Genomic DNA, 16147 nt, shown 5'->3' with positions numbered 1-16147 from the left:
TTCTTTCGTTTCCAGTTTGTGTTCTTCTTTCATTGACCTTTTATGAGAGTTGGATATACTCAGAATTGGGTACCATAGACCATGAACGGTACAGATACAGCCAGAGCCTGAGACAAATAGAAATGGGTGGGGATTTATCTGTTTTTGCATCCAACTTGTGTGATTTTTCCATATAGCCAGACCATCATTACTAGTAAGTCAAAGTGACATTAGGGTGAAGACCTTAAGACAACATCTGGTGGTACTGGTAATCTGACCCTTATTATGGTGTTGTGTGTGTTACCCCATTACTTGGGGTCCACACTAATTGGAGTAATGCTGTAGACATTGAAAGGATGAGTCACTGATGAAATCCAGTCTTGGGTTTTGTTACTTAGATGTTTGTCTTCATTAACATTATTTTAAAAATGCAGAGTAGCTAGGATATAAATTTAATATAATGTATGTCATAGATCCTGCATTTGTTAAGCCTGTGACAATATATTTGATCTAGATTGCCATTGGAGATCTGTGGCATCTAAATATACTTTTTTTGGTCAATTGTTCAAGTGTTGTCATTTTTCTTGTTAAAAATTGTACTGAGTTATTACCACACACTTGTTTCTTACACAAACCAGTTTGTGGTTCCATACGGTCATATCAGCTCTCACGCTGACTAAAGTTGACTAGGGTCAGGACTTTAATCCCATGTTCTGATATTGGCTTTACTGTGTTAGAGTAAAATGTTTTCATGGCTGACGTGAAAACAATGTAAAATCAGGAGTAGAAACTCAGGTTAAACTTTTGTTCATTTTATGAAAAGTAGATGTTGTTCACATAGTTTATAAATGACAGTTGCTGTGTTTTGGGATTCAGAGGTGATCGGTTCTGGTTAGTTTCTGTGGGAAAAGTTATAGAACCCAGTGGGCATGCCTGTGCATGCCTGTGCTGTCAGTACTGGATAAACTTAGTCAAAGGCGTTAAGTGCAGTGGGTGTCTTAGACCCTATTTTCAAAAAAATGTTGAGTAACAAAAAAGAAAAAAGAAAGAAAATCTTGATTCTTTAGTTTGGCCAGGAATTATCCTATGTTCAAACAAAAATATAATGTTTAATGGTTTAACTTTTCAGTATTTAAGGGGGAAACAGTAAATCACAAAGAGAATTTTTATTTTAAGCTTTCAAGTCAGATATATTAATTATATATTAATAATATATTAATTATTCTTATACTTTAGAAATCACATAATTAAGAAGATTGAGACAGAAAATGAAGTGAAAGCAAATGGACTGAGCAGTTGGAATGAAGAAGATGCAGATGATGGTTTTAGTTTTGTGGATCTGGAACAGACATTTTCGGGAAGGAAACAAAATGGAATATCGCATCCCAGAGACACCTCTGTCATTTTTAATGGACATGCTCATAGCTCTAATGGTGCCTTAAAGACACAGGATAGCTTGGTGCCTGTGGGCAATAGTGTTGCTAGCAGGCTTTCTTTAGATTCTGCCCAGGAGGAGAAGAGGGCAGAGAAGAGCAGCACTGACTTCAGAGACTGTACAGTACATCAGTTGCAGCAGAGCACCAGAAATACAGATGCTTTGCGGAGTCCACACAGAACTAATTCCCTCTCACCTTCTTTGCACAGTAACACTAAAGTCAATGGTGCTCACCACTCCACTGTTCAGGGGCCTTCAAGCACAAAAAGCACTTCTTCTGTTCTGACTCTTAGTAAGGTAGCGCCTTCAGTGCCATCAAAACCATCAGACTGCAATTTTATCTCAGATTTCTATTCTCGTTCAAGACTGCATCACATCTCAACATGGAAGTGTGAATTGACTGAGTTTGTCAATACCCTACAAAGACAAAGTAGTGGTATCTTTCCAGGAAGGGAAAAGTTAAAAAAAATGAAAACAGGCAGGTCTTCCCTTATTGTAACTGACACAGGTAGATACTAAAATTGTTTTCTTCAAAACAGTTATATTTGATTTTATTCTGATGTTTTCATTGGTATTCTAATCATTACAAACCTTTTAATATAAGAAATGCCAGGTTATGTAAATTACAGTAAGTATGACAGAAAACTTATATTAGATTGAATTGTGGATAACTAAAAATGTTATCAACTGGGATGCTGTCAGAACTGGGATTCTAAGTATTCCTTCCTCATGTAGACAATATATTGTTTAAGTTTTGAACTGTATGAATATAACAGTTTATATTCCATGCCTAATCTCCTGTGAGAATGAAGTTGTTTGGTAGGGATAATTATGAATTTCTCAAAGCTTACTTCATAATACATTTTTAAAAATTAAACAGTGACATAACCATTGTACTAGAGTGGTAAACATAGTGAGATTGTTTTCACGTCTACGTAGACTGTTTATAATTTGTGTGTGTGCTTAAAAATTGTCTCCAGCTCCGATAGGAAGCTGTTCTGTGACAGGCATTACTAAACTAGAGTCTAGTTTAGACCTGGTTTAGACTTTTAGTTGTTTTTGACAAAAGGTTTGACTTTTTTCTTTTGTGGGTGTGGAACAAAGAAAGTTCCAAGATTATGTGATGATAATCTTTTATAACTGTTGAAAGGGAGGCATAAAGAAAAATATGCTAATGATGTTTTAGAGCCATGTGAGTGTTCATTGCTGTTATATTTAATTGTTCGATATATTCCAACATGTTTTTAGTCAAAATGATTTTTCAGTATTTCTAAAATATTTCAGAATGTCATAGGTGTTAGATTATGTATGTCTTGATCCTTATAACCTGAAGGTCACTTTATTTTGAAAGCTTTAAAATACCTTTATGAATTAGGTCCATTAATGGGAATAAATTCATAAACTTATGTTGTAAGAAAACATTTGGTAGGTATTTGGTTTATACATTCTATCTCCTGTTTTTGGTTGCTTACCTTATGCTCATGATATTTTTATACCGTAGAATTGTGATTGTTAATTGCCTAACATGTGCAAGGCCCTAAATTTGATACCTAAAACTGGTAAAGAAAGATTGTGATTATGAAAACCTACTTGATAAATCTTTCTGAATGTAGCATAGAGGGTAGCAAGGAAGAGCAAGGGTTTGAATTACATCGCTTAGCCTGAATCTAAATCCTTACTCTGCTAATTTATGCAGCAGGAACATGCATTGGTATTTGCCTTTCTTGTCTGTTTCCTCTTTGCAAGAGGAATGATAGGAATCAGTGATGTCCAACTTATGAGTTGTCTGCTTAAAGACAACATGAAGAAAGATTCAGTGCCTTGCACATAGTGATGAGTTAATATGTGAAGTAGCACAATTGCTAAGGAGTAAGTTTTTTAAAAACCTATCATAAAGCTGATAATCAAGAATATTCTCTGAGATCAGAACTGTTTGCAAGCCTGCCGTTCTTAGATTTAGGCACTCTTCCATTTTGGAGTACCAGGATGAGCAATAGTAATAATGTTATTTAAAGTAATACTGTCCTAATAGTTGGGTTATAATAACCCTTAACAAATGCATTTTAGGTTATTCAAAGCTATTAATCATCCTTATGAGATAATATTTATTTTCATCTCCATAAAGTAATAAACATGCTGCCGAACTAGTAACATCTAATGGTGTAAGAAAATTCCTTTTGTATGTAGGTTTTTGTTTTGTAGATGACTATTTGAAGCACGTCTGTTTAGAACTGCAGCATGATAGTTTAAGAGTTTGGGAAGTCATACTGGATTTAAATCCTAACTTGGGTGCTCTCTGGTTGTGAGACTTAATTACTAACCTGTGAAAGGTTGGTGTGACAGTAATTTCTACCCATAATGCTTTGAGTATTTAGATTAACCTCTGTAAACCTTTTATATCCTCACACCTACGAGGAGCACTGGGTAGTAGTAGCCGCTATAATTGTTGTTCCATTAAATATGTTTGTAGAATGTGGGAAATGGAGCTCGTCAAAGGCTTCTTAGCTCCATGTAACTAAGTAACTGTAGGCACCAAAATGGTTCAAATAATTATAGATGTATCTAATAAATCATGATTTTAAGATAAGACTATTACAAAGTAGAATGATACCATGGTATTGTTAGACTTGATTTAAAATTAGGTTAGAAAACTAGAGGAATTGAAATTTGTCTATTGAGATTGTACAGAGGTGTTCCATGGTGTATTCTGTGTTGTGTTAAGATGCCATTCTTCTTAAATATGATTTTAAAAGTTAACTAGACTTGCTTTTAATGATAATAGTTAGTTTTGGGTTTGAATGTTCTCTTTTTCCTTCTAGGCAATATGTCAGTATTGAGCTCACCCAGACATCAGAGCTGTGTAATGCATGTTGATATGGATTGCTTCTTTGTATCAGTGGGTATACGAAATAGACCAGATCTCAAAGGTCTGTATTCTTGTTTGTTTTAAGAAAATTGATACATTGTTATGAATATATATTAGGATATATATATTAATTGATAACAAAGTGTTCTTTGAAAAATATTTTGATTTTCCTTGTTTAGATCAGTTCCTTCAAATTGTCAGAACTCCATTATCAGGTATAGGGAAATTAGAAAACCTCTACTTGATAGAAGTTGAAATCTGCAGAGAAGAATATCTTAAACTAAGACTCTTTTATCTTGCATAGATGGGGGGCCTCTGGATATTCCCCCCCTTTTTTATTGTTACCTGGAATTTTGTGGTATTCTTTAGACTTTCAGTTATTTCTCCTGTTCATATAACTCCTCCTTGATGAAAGTAAACATTCTAAAGCTGGGAACTGAAAATTCACATTTGGTTATTTATAATATTTTGATAGCTATGTATGAATCTTTTATTTCTTTTGCATTAAAATTAAAAAAAAAAACAAGTACAGATGTTGATCCTATTTATGCCAGAACTATAAAATTCTGTTTATAGTTAGCCTTCCATTGACCACCCCTACAATCTGAACCTGGGATCTGAGTTGCCTGTTTTCATTGTAAGAAATCAAAAGCCATGAATAACTGATTGTTGCTTTTAGGTTGAGTCAGTTTATTAAAAATGTCACTTGGGCCAGGCTTTGGTGGCACAAGCCTTTAATCCCAGCCTTTCAGAGGCAGGTGGATCTTTGTGAGTTCATGGCCAGCCTGGCCTACATAGAGGATTTCAGAACTACTTAGAGAGTCTTTGTCTTTTTTTTAAAAAAAAAAAAGCAAACAAAAAAAAAACAGTGTCACTGAGATTATCCCTTTTGGGGGCTAACTGAAAACCTTAGGTGATACTAGATGGTAGTAGGTATATTATAGCTTCTTCAAGATTTAATACCTAAGTAATTAAAGGAAAAAAAATTAATGTAATTAAAATCCCATGAAAAACTTCTATTCCATGTTCTTAACATTCTTTTGAACTTAGAAAACAATTCAATCTTTTTCTCACAGGAAAACCAGTGGCTGTTACAAGTAACAGAGGCACAGGAAGGGCACCTTTACGTCCTGGTGCTAACCCCCAGCTGGAGTGGCAATATTACCAGAATAAAATCCTGAAAGGAAAAGCAGGTACAAACGACTTCTTTGAAGCCATAATGCTCCTATGGATGACTTCTGGATATTACTGTTGGTATTGGTGTTTTAGAAGTAACAGCATAATTAGAATAATTAGCTCTTTACAAGTTTGAAGGTTTTAAGGATGCTAGTGACAACTTGAATCAAACCAAAACCTGAATCTAAACGGTTTGTTTGGCTTTCTGAAACTGGATGGTGGTGTTCCTGGAACTCAGTCAGGTGTGAATTTTAAAACACTGATTAAATCTGCTAGATTGGGAATGAAAGTCATGATTGTTTTATAGAAACTTTGATCTGGACTTGTGGTATTAGCCATTTGACTTATGTTACAGTGAAGACCCTGAACTTTGTCGTCTTCAGTGTTGTTAGAATTTAAAGCTAGGCACAGTGTATTTAATACCAGCATTTGGGAGATGGTAGTGGACAACTGATGCTTTCAAGGGAAGCCTAGAGAACAGGGAAACCCTGAATTAAGAAAGAAGACAGACCTCTATTGGAATCATAATCTAAATGCCAGCCAGACTATTCCTTATTTGATTAAATTTGTTTATTAAAAGAAACATTTTCATAGTTGTCTTGGAAAATTATTCTTGTCATAATAATAAGATCTTTTTTTATTTTTAGATTGCCCCTGCCTTAAAGTTTCAAAGAATAAAAAAAGAGAAAAGTCTTTCACATTGATTGGTTTCCTTGTGGAATATCTTGTGGAAACACAATAGAAAAAAATTGTCTTAGGAAAACATTAACCAGTAGAGAAACCTAGAGCTCAGTAGGAAGGATCTGTTTGGTTTATCCCAGTCACTTCAGTTCCCTGATTGTCAGATATAAAACATTGAACATACGGATGCTAACGAAGCAAGAGTAGAGTCTGGACATGTGGATTTCTTTTTTGGAATTAGTCTTTTGTTGATTGTGATCATCTGCTTACACAGTGGTCATTGGAAAGGGTAATGGTAGACATTTACTTTTTAGCTGTTCCCATTTCTCAGGTTTCCTATGGCTTTTATTGTTAAATGTTCTCAGATATTTTTGAGATTTTCGTGTTTTGTGTCAGTAGATCGTGGGGTAACTTACTGCACTTGTTGAGGCTTCGCTTCATGGTCTGTGGTTAGTTTCTTAAGTGAAGTTTTATAAAAGGTTTTATTTTTCTTTCTGTATTTTCTTTGTGGTATTATTAAAAAGATAAAACTTTAAGTTCTAGAAACCAAGAAATATGTAGCTGAAGGAAATCACAGTCCTTGTCACATTGAATACTTAGCGAACTATCAAAACAAAAATATCCCAGATGAGTATATTTGGTGGCGTTTCTAAGTTCCATTGTGCTCAGATTCTCTTGGGTAGAATCTAAGCCTGCTGCTTATTTAAGCAGTCTGCATCTAGATTTTGACCTTGGCAGGCGCTTGTTCTTTGAAAGTAACAGGGAGCTTGTCTTCTTTTGTCTTGCCTTCCATCACTGTCTGGTCATACATGATTTTGCAGCAGAATATTTTCTTTGGTTACTTAATTATCTTCATCTTTGTAGCCACCAGATTTTCATAGTATTTTAGCAGCTTTTTAAAATTCATATCTCCTTCACTTCTATGGGTGTTATTCCAGAAGCCAAGTATTAGAGGAAATGTTTAAGTTCCACTTGGCATCGAAAATTGACAAAACAGATTTTCCTCTCCTTAGAAAAAGTGACTATATTACCTTGATACTCTTATTTTAACTTGATGATATTCTTTTTTTCTTAAGCCCTTTGACTCATTTGGAGCTTATAAAAATATTTTCTGTACATAAAAGAATTGTCTTTTATTAAGATTACAGCCAGACCTGTGCCCAGAAGAACTTGTTTTCCAATGCCTTTGTTCCACTTTTCCTGATCTTTCTTTCTCCGGGTCATTATTAGACATAGTACCAAAAATAAAAGTACTAAGATCAGTTTAGAAGCTAGACTCTTTGACTTTTACGTACTAGCTTTGTAAAAATCAGTTCTAATGTTTTGACTTGTGTGGTTAGGCAGATACTACAACAAAAAAGAAGCATCTTAGTCTTTTGGAAACTGATTTCTTGTTTCTTATATTCAGAAACTAAGTCAGTGTAACCAGGGCATTTCATCCGTCTGTGACTTCCTTTGTGAGCTGTTTCCTGAATCATCTCATTGATGATTTCATTCAGAACCATTTAAGCTCTGCACTTCATGGTAGGGGCCTTTTACCCCTTCCTGGACTCCCAGGATGCAGATGTTTTCTATCCCTTCAACAGCTTCAGTTTTCATTCTAAAGAGCAACAGTTGAAAAAATCGTATTAGTCATAGATTTATTCTCAGCGATTTCTTTTTCACAGACTTGTGTCCTGGCCTCTGATTTCTCCAACCGTTCCTCCACATTCTCCATGTGCCCGTCTAGTTTGTCAAGTTTTGATCAGCAGTTCTCTACTTTGCCCTCCAGTGAGGACAGTGTGTCCCTGCATTTCCCTGAATCTCACATGAAGCAACTCACTCCGCTGTTGGAGAGACCCACGCACTCTTCTGCACTGTGGAACAGGTCAGCCAGCCCAGTGAAGAGGAACACCACGGTGCTGCCTCTCAGGCCAGGGCATTGGGGGCGCATGGACCACACTCTATTCTCACTTCAAACATGAGCTATCTGTAATTTCCAAATGAGACACTTAGGCTAAATAGTCCTTCAAATATAAGGGTCATGTAACTTCCTTTCAAAGCATAATTCGTGGTTATAACTTTGAAAGAAAGCAGACTGTGGCTGTGGTCTTTGGTTAGTGGCACCCTCTGTTGGTCTGTTACTGACAATCCTTAAATTCTTATAGATTATATAATGGACTGTTGCAGAAACACTGAATAATCTACTCACTTTCTGTCTTGAGTTTGTAAGAGAGTGGCCTATATTACTTACATTTGACCAGAAATCATAGCTTGCATTGCATATTCTTTTTATTTTTAGATGCAAATAGCATTTAACTCTCACCAAGATACCAATTCTGAGTTTGGCTTGTATTCATGGTGTTCGTGTATAGGTGCTAGAATCTGGAAATAATTGTTTGGGTTGCATATTGGGTGAAAATGTTCATGGTAGTTAGTCAGATAAGGAAGAGTTATTGTAGCCTATAAAGCCAGATACTGTGTTGTGTTTTCCTGGTGGTACAATAGGTTGGCTGTTTTTTCATGGAGCATTGAGACTCTCAAATAAATGGAAAAGAGGTACTGAATTTGTTAGCTTTGTTTTATTATGGTATATGGTTTTTTTGGAATTAACTATTGATAGGTTTGGGTTTTGCTTTACTATGTTGTTTATAAAGTAGAGACATGGCTGAGATTGTATTTTAAGAATGTTGAGTTTTTTTTTATTAAGTTCAGTAAAAGCAAACTTTATCTTTAACCTAATAGTATTATCCAAAGATGTATGACCAAAACTTTACTCATCTACTTCTCAATTATTAGTAAATCTCATTATGCTTCAGGTGTCCTGTAGTCAGTAGGCTCTCTAGGGCGTGTACTTTTATATGCTTGGGTGAAATTGCAAAGTTGATTTGGATATTAGAAATGTTGGTGAATTGTTGTTCTGTTGAGGCAAGAATTACCTAATTATGTAAAGCAGTTACTATTGATTATAATTGAGCTCAAGTTTGTTTTTTAAATTGAAATTAAATTAAAATTGTTAAAAGTAGAAAATAATGCTTGAGGTTGTTTTTACCTGATGTGTTTAAAAGAAAAACCTTGAAGTTTAATATGAACCATCTTTATAGTATATGGAGATATATTTACATAATATATACATATTTATGTACGTGTATGTCTATATGTATGTCATATATAGATAAGATCATCTGGTTACACTGGCTTAATTTCTAAATTTGAGGAACAAGAAACCAAAGTTTCTAAAAAGGATTAGTAAGTTACTGTTTAATCACATGGCTGGCAGAAATTTGATTTCTCTTTGACATAATTAGTTTTAAGTTCCATAGATAGTTCTCTTAGGAAATAACAAAAATCTTTCCAAGAATCTTGTATTTTCTGTTAACCTTTTTCCATTACAGTGAGGTACAAAATTCTCCAAAAGCAGGGTTGGGAGTTTATTTCCCTGATCACTTTCATCCTTATCTACCCTGAACGACTGTGTTTTACAGGATAACAGGATATTTTACATTTATTAAAACAATACTTTGAATTTATTTTACGTTTTATCTGACTGTTGCTGAAGAATATAATATGCAAAAAAATAATTTTAATAGTTTTGTACTAAATATAGAAATAATACCAATTCAAATAGGTGTTTGGAACTTTTTAAACACTTGGCATCTTAAAATAATAGAAAACATTTCTTTAATAAAAATTAAGAAAAATAAATTTTTAATGTAATAATTTTATTTTAAAGCAGATATACCAGATTCATCAGTATGGGAGAATCCAGAATCTACACAAACAAATGGAATTGATTCTGTTTTATCAAAAGCTGAAATTGCTTCTTGTAGTTATGAAGCCAGGTATGTAGAAGCTAAGTGAGTTCTAATTCTCAATGAATAGTTAATTATTTTTATATACTTTAAGTCTTGTAAGTCAAGCCTATGATTTCAACATATTAGATATGTATTATGAAAAGAAATTTTTAGCGAGTCCCTTCATTTACATTACCATGATAATAATTTTAAATAATGTAATAGTTGCTCATGATAGATCCTGCAATGGAAACAAAAAGAAATTAGGCATTGTCATTTTTATTGTCTTTCAGGCATAAAAATAAAAGTGAGATTTTTTTTTTTTAACTGGTGTTGACAGACCTTAGTAATTCAGTCTTTCCTTACACGTAAGAAAAATTTCTTACGTTTTAAAACCGATAATTGCTGGGAGAGATGGCTCTGCAGTTAAGAGCAGTTGTTCTTGCAGAAGACTAAGGTTCAATTTCTGACACCCACATGGTAGTTTACACCTGTTCATAACTCCAGTTCCAGGAAATCCAGTTCTTCTGGTCCTTGTGAACACAGGCGCACATGTGGTGCACAGGCATACATTCAAGAAAACATAAGAAAATAAAATTAAGTGGAAACTTGATTACCTTTTAAATCATAAATTCCTTCTATCAGACATTCTCACTTCAGCTTAGTAAGAATGTGTAAATTTGTTACCACTAACTTTTGTGTAGGCAATTATCTCTCAGTCTGAAACCATAATTAGATCTGCCTTTTTAATATGAGAGGCGTACACTCATGCTCCTTACATGTCAGAAAATTATGTAAGGGCCAGTGAGACAGCTCAGTGGTTAAGGGGCCCCGCAAGTATGATGACCTAAATTCAATCTCTAGAAATTCATATAAAGAAGAGAAATTGGCTCCTCAGAATTGTCCTCCTGCATCCACAGGCATACCAAGGCTTGTATGCCTACATATACATATCATCTACATTACTGTAATGAATGAAAATTTTAAAATAAGTTATAAAAGTAGGAGTAATAACTACTCTTTAGAGGAATCTTTTTTCTTTTTCAGTAATTGAACTCAGACACTTTCACCTTTATAATTTAGTGAGCACTCATGTATCATTGATATATATTAGAATTCAATAATTGTGGGGAAGGGTGTTAAATTACTTATATTTTTCAGTATTTTTAAGTTTGGGGGTATTTCAGGAAGTCTGATCTGAACATAAAATATTTGAGCTCAACATAGTGTAGTTAGTAGTTTTTTTAAATTCTTGTAATTTTATTAAAATGCTATTTTACTAAAATAAATTATTCAAACATGCATAAATATAAAGCATGTTCTATTACCTATTTTATGCTATGTCAAATGTAAACTCACTAAGTTTACTTTTATCATTAACAAAACTGTTTTACTATTGTCAATTGATGTGGCCAAAAATATGAAACCTTTCTAAAGTAGTAAAGTGAAATAGAGATGCATTAGAATTGTTGGCAATGTTCTTAACATAGGCAGTTCAGAGCTTAGTGTATAGAGCGTATTAAATGGTAACCTGGCAACTAATAGGTAGACAGTTGTGACAGTGCCCAGGAGTGCATCCTTGCTAGTTGATAAAGGGAGAACTCGGACCTTTTTAGGGTCTTGGTTAATACCAGCTACTTCTAAGGTGAATGCTGGATGAATGTCCCAAGGTTTTGTCCCAAGTAGGTGTGGTCTTAATTCTGGTAGCTCTCTGAACTTACTGGTCTCTGTTTGATGGTGTATTTGTATTGACCCACAGGTGGTGACTACTGTGCTGAAGATCAAAATAATAGGGGTTGCAGTAGATTAGCATCAAGTAGTTTGTGGCAAGATACATAAGTGCTAGTTAAATAGTACATGTTTATTTCAGATTTGAGTAAAAAGATGAAAATGAGCTTGAGAACCAAAGCCAAGTAAACCCATGTCCGTACAATCACCTTTTTTTTGTCATTTTCTATTTTCTAGAATGCTTTTTACAATGCATGTCTTCAAAACAACTTTTTTTACCCCTTTTCTAACCAAATTTAATAATTTTATCAGAGAAATGTTTGAGATTAGAGTTATAGATTATGGAGATGGTCTAGTTATGCAGTGATGAACTTGACATAGACAGTAGTGAAGTTACAAAGAATGAAATGTGACTAGATGGTGGACATCCCTCGACACCGAATGTGTCCATAGAGATGACTGGACACACTATAGAAAGCACGTGTTATACATGATGAGAAGATAGTTATGATGAAGAAAATGAAATTTTTATTCTTAAGCCACAGATACGGTGGTAAGAGATGGTAATTCTAACATGTGGGAATCAGGCAGGAAAAAGAGTTCAGTGTCATTTTCTGCTACATTTAAGGATGTACATTCTGTTGATTCGAGGGTGTACATTCTCTACATTCGAGGCCATATCTCAAATATACTCCTCTAAAGTGAAAAAGAATTTTTTAATATACTTTTATAAGAACCTTTTACTGTTACTTAATGATATAGATTTATGATATGTAGTATATTGAATGAACATCAATAGCGACTTGGTGCTTTTTTCTTTTTATATTTAATCCCACCCTAAAGAGTTTTGTCTATGCCGGGTGGTGGTAGCTCACGCACTTGGAAGGCATAGGCAGTCAGATCTCTGTCAGTTCGAGGCCAGCCTGTCTACAAGAGCTTGGCAGGCACCAAAGCTACACAGAGAAACCCTATCTCGAAAAACAAAAAGAAAAAAAAAGTTGTATCTTGGTGAAACATATTGCAGTAAGAATGTGTACTGTGTACTTTAAAATGGGGCATTAATTCTATTTTGTAGCACATATTTAAAAATACAGCTTTGATAACTCACTATGTATGGATTTTAGTTAGGAGGAACACATGAATCATTCTGTTAAAGTCAAACCACTTCAGGATTTGTTTGTTTTATGATAGAGTATCATTTGTATAACTCAACTGGTCTAGAACTTTTTCTGTGTCCCAGCTTGCCCCCAAAATCCTCTTGCTTCTGCCAGCATGTAGGTGCTGCAGATTCACTGCATTATGACACCTGGCAGACTTCTTTTGTGATTGTCCTTATTGGTTTATTTTCTGTGAAATAAATCCTAATTTTCTGAACATACATCTACTTATGGAAAATGTATTTTTCCCTTAGTTATGGGAAGACTTCCTGGGTTTGTTTCTTTTGTTCAGAACTTCTTTATGGTGTCCAGTGGCCTTAGACTCTCTGCTATGATGGGAGATGTAGCTCAGTTGGAAGAATGCTTGCCCAGCATGTGCAAGGCCCTGGGTCAGAACCTTAAACATAGCAAAACCTGGGTGTGGTGGCAGCACCTGCACTTGTCCAACACTTGAAAGGTGGAAGCAATTGGATCAGAATTTCCATCCTCAGCAACGCATAGAATGTTTCCTTTGTGAAAGTTGCTTGAGTACCTAAGTAGAAATAGCATATTTTTCTAAGTAACATCTTTGAAATTTTTTTATAGATTAAATTTTTAAAAAGGAAATGAAAAAGAACATTTGTAGGATCATTGTAACATATGCCTTTAAGACTGGGTTTTTTTAATTTGAATATTGAACTTACATATTTTATAACTATTTTACCCAAATTTTACCCTTTTTCAAAGCTAAACTTTAGGGGAAAAAATTCCTAATGTTCCCATATACTTATCTAAACTATTGTATTGGTACTTCTCCATGTATGGATAAGCACTGGTTTATTAAGGCCCGCTGACTAACTCAGGTCATTCTGAGTAGATGCAAGGACATGCTCACAAAGCGTCTTGAGGTCTGTTTGTGAGACATACCTAGCACCTTACAGAATACTTGATGATGTAACTGCATGTAGCTAGCTTTTTCAGCTGCCTTTACTGTCACGTCATGGCTTCCTTTCCTAACATTGTTTGCTTCTTACTAGATAACTCTGTCCATTTGACACTTGATACTGAAATAGTTCATTACTTTTGTTTACATGAAAAAGGGCTTGTAGCTTTGTATTTGCCTCTGAATTAACCTGAGAGGTTTCCTAATTCTTTGTAGTTCTAGTGGCGATCTCAAGGTTAGAGTAGTAGAAGACTGCTTATTCGCTTGATCGTAGGCAAGAGGCCGAGAGATAATTGGATCTGTTTCTTAAGCAATCATACCTCCAATAAGTCCATACTTGGTGAATGTTACTGAATGGATGTATGGAATAACCATGATCATTCTATGTAATATTGTGTAATCTGGTGAAACATTGCTTTATTTTGCTTGTGTTTTTACTGTGATATTTTTTCTTGATTCTTTACAGAGTGATAAAATGGAATTTTACTAATTATGTATAATTCCATAATTGTAGTTTTATGCTGAATGCTCCAAATATCAAAGGTAATGTGGGGCATTGAGACAACACAGTAGATTTAAAATTTACCATTTTCAATTAGGTCCCTCAAAGTTCTGGAACCCTGGCTCCTGCCCAGAGTGATGTCCTACCATACAATGCTGTTGGCATCTCAACCACTGCGGAGCCACTTGAGGAGCATTGGAATTGGTCAATTGGGAATTGGGTGGTAATAGGATGAGTACATTTTGTCTGTTTGTCACATAGCACTGTTTTGTGTAGTTCTTTCGTTCATATTCTTTGTCTTTGGGGGATGAGCCCTGGCTAAACTGTGCCACGTGTTAGAAGAAGAAAAGCATTTTGACAGCACATTCCTGCTCTGTGGTGGTTGTGATATCACCAGCATATGGCATGCTGGCATCTCTGCAAAGGGGCCAGAGGTCAAGTTTTAGAAGTGTTTATCTATAGACAAAAGAGATGTCATTTACTGTAGTAAGACAATTGTATTGTTTTCTGTTGGGGGGACAACAGACTTGTAAATTATCCTAATGCCTATTGTTAACCCCTAACGAGAGGGGGAGCTACATGGAAATTGTATATTAGTGGCATGGGGAAATCAAACATACTTGCTATTTGGTTGTCAGCTTAAGACTTCCTGATGTAATCTCTACTGTGTTTTCTTTTCTTTTTAGACAATTTGGCATTAAGAACGGAATGTTTTTTGGGCATGCTAAACAGTTATGTCCTAATCTGAAAGCTGTTCCATATGATTTTCATGCATACAAGGAAGTTGCTCAAGCAATGTATGAAACATTGGCAAGGTATTGTGTACAATATTCTCATGTTCATTGCTTTTTCTCCTTTGTTTGACTCCTAAAAGAGTCCAGTTTTCTTTAGCATTTTGAGAGCCAGTGGGTTTTGTCTTTGATGCTTTTTCTCCACCTGCTAATTTGATAAGTGCCTTGCTTTATGAAGCGTCAGTATTGGGAGTTTAGTCTCAAGGAAAACTTTGCATTCCATCAGTGTTCAAGTGCTTCTGATTGTGAGGTGAAATCTGTGTGTGGACGTGATTTTCTTTCCCATGAAACCAGATAGACGAAGAATTTGGATATTTTGTTTTTTGTTTTACTTGGTTCTTCTCTTTAATTACATTTGAATTATAATTTGTTTAAAATTAGAATTCACAGAATGAGATGTAATAGGGTGCACTGTATCCCAGAATTTCAATACCAGCAAGGTTAATGGAGGAAAGCCCCTGAATTGTAGCTGAATAAATTTAAAACTAATGAGCCAATGACAGAGAAGCATTTAAAAATCTTTTTTCATCTTAAATTTTTTTTCTTTTCTTTCTTTTTTATTTTTATTGAGCTCTACATTATCTCTGCTCCCCTCCCTGTCTCTCCCCTCCCCTTCAACCTTCTCCCAAATCCCCCATGCTCCCAATTTACTCAGGAGATCTTGTCTTTTTTTTTTTTTTTTTTTTTTTTTTTTACTTCCCATGTAGATTAGATCTATGAATGTTTCAGAGTCCTCATTGTTGTCTAGGTCCTCTGGGATTGTGATTTGTGGACTGGTTTTCTTTGCTTTATGTTTAAAAAGCACATATGAGTGAGTACATGTGATAATTGTCTTTCTGGGTCTGGGTTACCTCACTCAATATGATGTTTTCTAGCTCCATCCATTTGCCTGCAAAATTCAAGATGTTATTTTTTCTGCTGTGTAGCACTCCATTGTGTAAATGTACCACATTTTCCTTATCCATTCTTCAGTTGAGGGGCATTTAGGTTGTTTCCAGGTTCTGGCTATGACAAAGATGCTACAAACATAGTTGAGCACATATCCTTGTGACACGATTGAGCATCCTTTGGATATATACTCAAAAGTGGTATTACTGGGTCTTGAGGAAGGTTGTTTTCCTAATTTTCTGAGAAATC

General features: G+C 34.9%; 1 protein-coding gene across 8 annotated transcripts in view; it reads left to right on the top strand.

Moving 5' to 3' along the window:
* Rev1 (REV1 DNA directed polymerase) overlaps positions 1 to 16147 on the top strand; it is a 71843-nt gene that overhangs the window by 37498 nt on the left and 18198 nt on the right. For 3 of the 8 annotated variants that reach the window (XM_057751168.1, XM_057751166.1, XM_057751170.1), the window contains exons 6-10: positions 1216 to 1922; positions 4234 to 4341; positions 5357 to 5473; positions 9850 to 9958; positions 14906 to 15034. In XM_057751168.1, the coding sequence (XP_057607151.1) occupies positions 1216 to 1922; positions 4234 to 4341; positions 5357 to 5473; positions 9850 to 9958; positions 14906 to 15034 (1170 nt within the window). Of the gene's footprint in view, positions 1 to 1215; positions 1923 to 4233; positions 4342 to 5356; positions 5474 to 7847; positions 8005 to 9849; positions 9959 to 12960; positions 14443 to 14905; positions 15035 to 16147 lie in introns of those variants that run through there. The other 5 variants (XM_057751169.1, XM_057751171.1, XM_057751172.1 and 2 more) reach the window with 5 other exon arrangements.

The sequence above is a fragment of the Chionomys nivalis genome, chromosome 19, assembly GCF_950005125.1.
Source record: "Chionomys nivalis chromosome 19, mChiNiv1.1, whole genome shotgun sequence".
In the NCBI taxonomy this organism is placed as follows: Eukaryota; Metazoa; Chordata; class Mammalia; order Rodentia; family Cricetidae; genus Chionomys; species Chionomys nivalis.
This window is presented reverse-complemented; position numbering and strand designations above follow the sequence as displayed.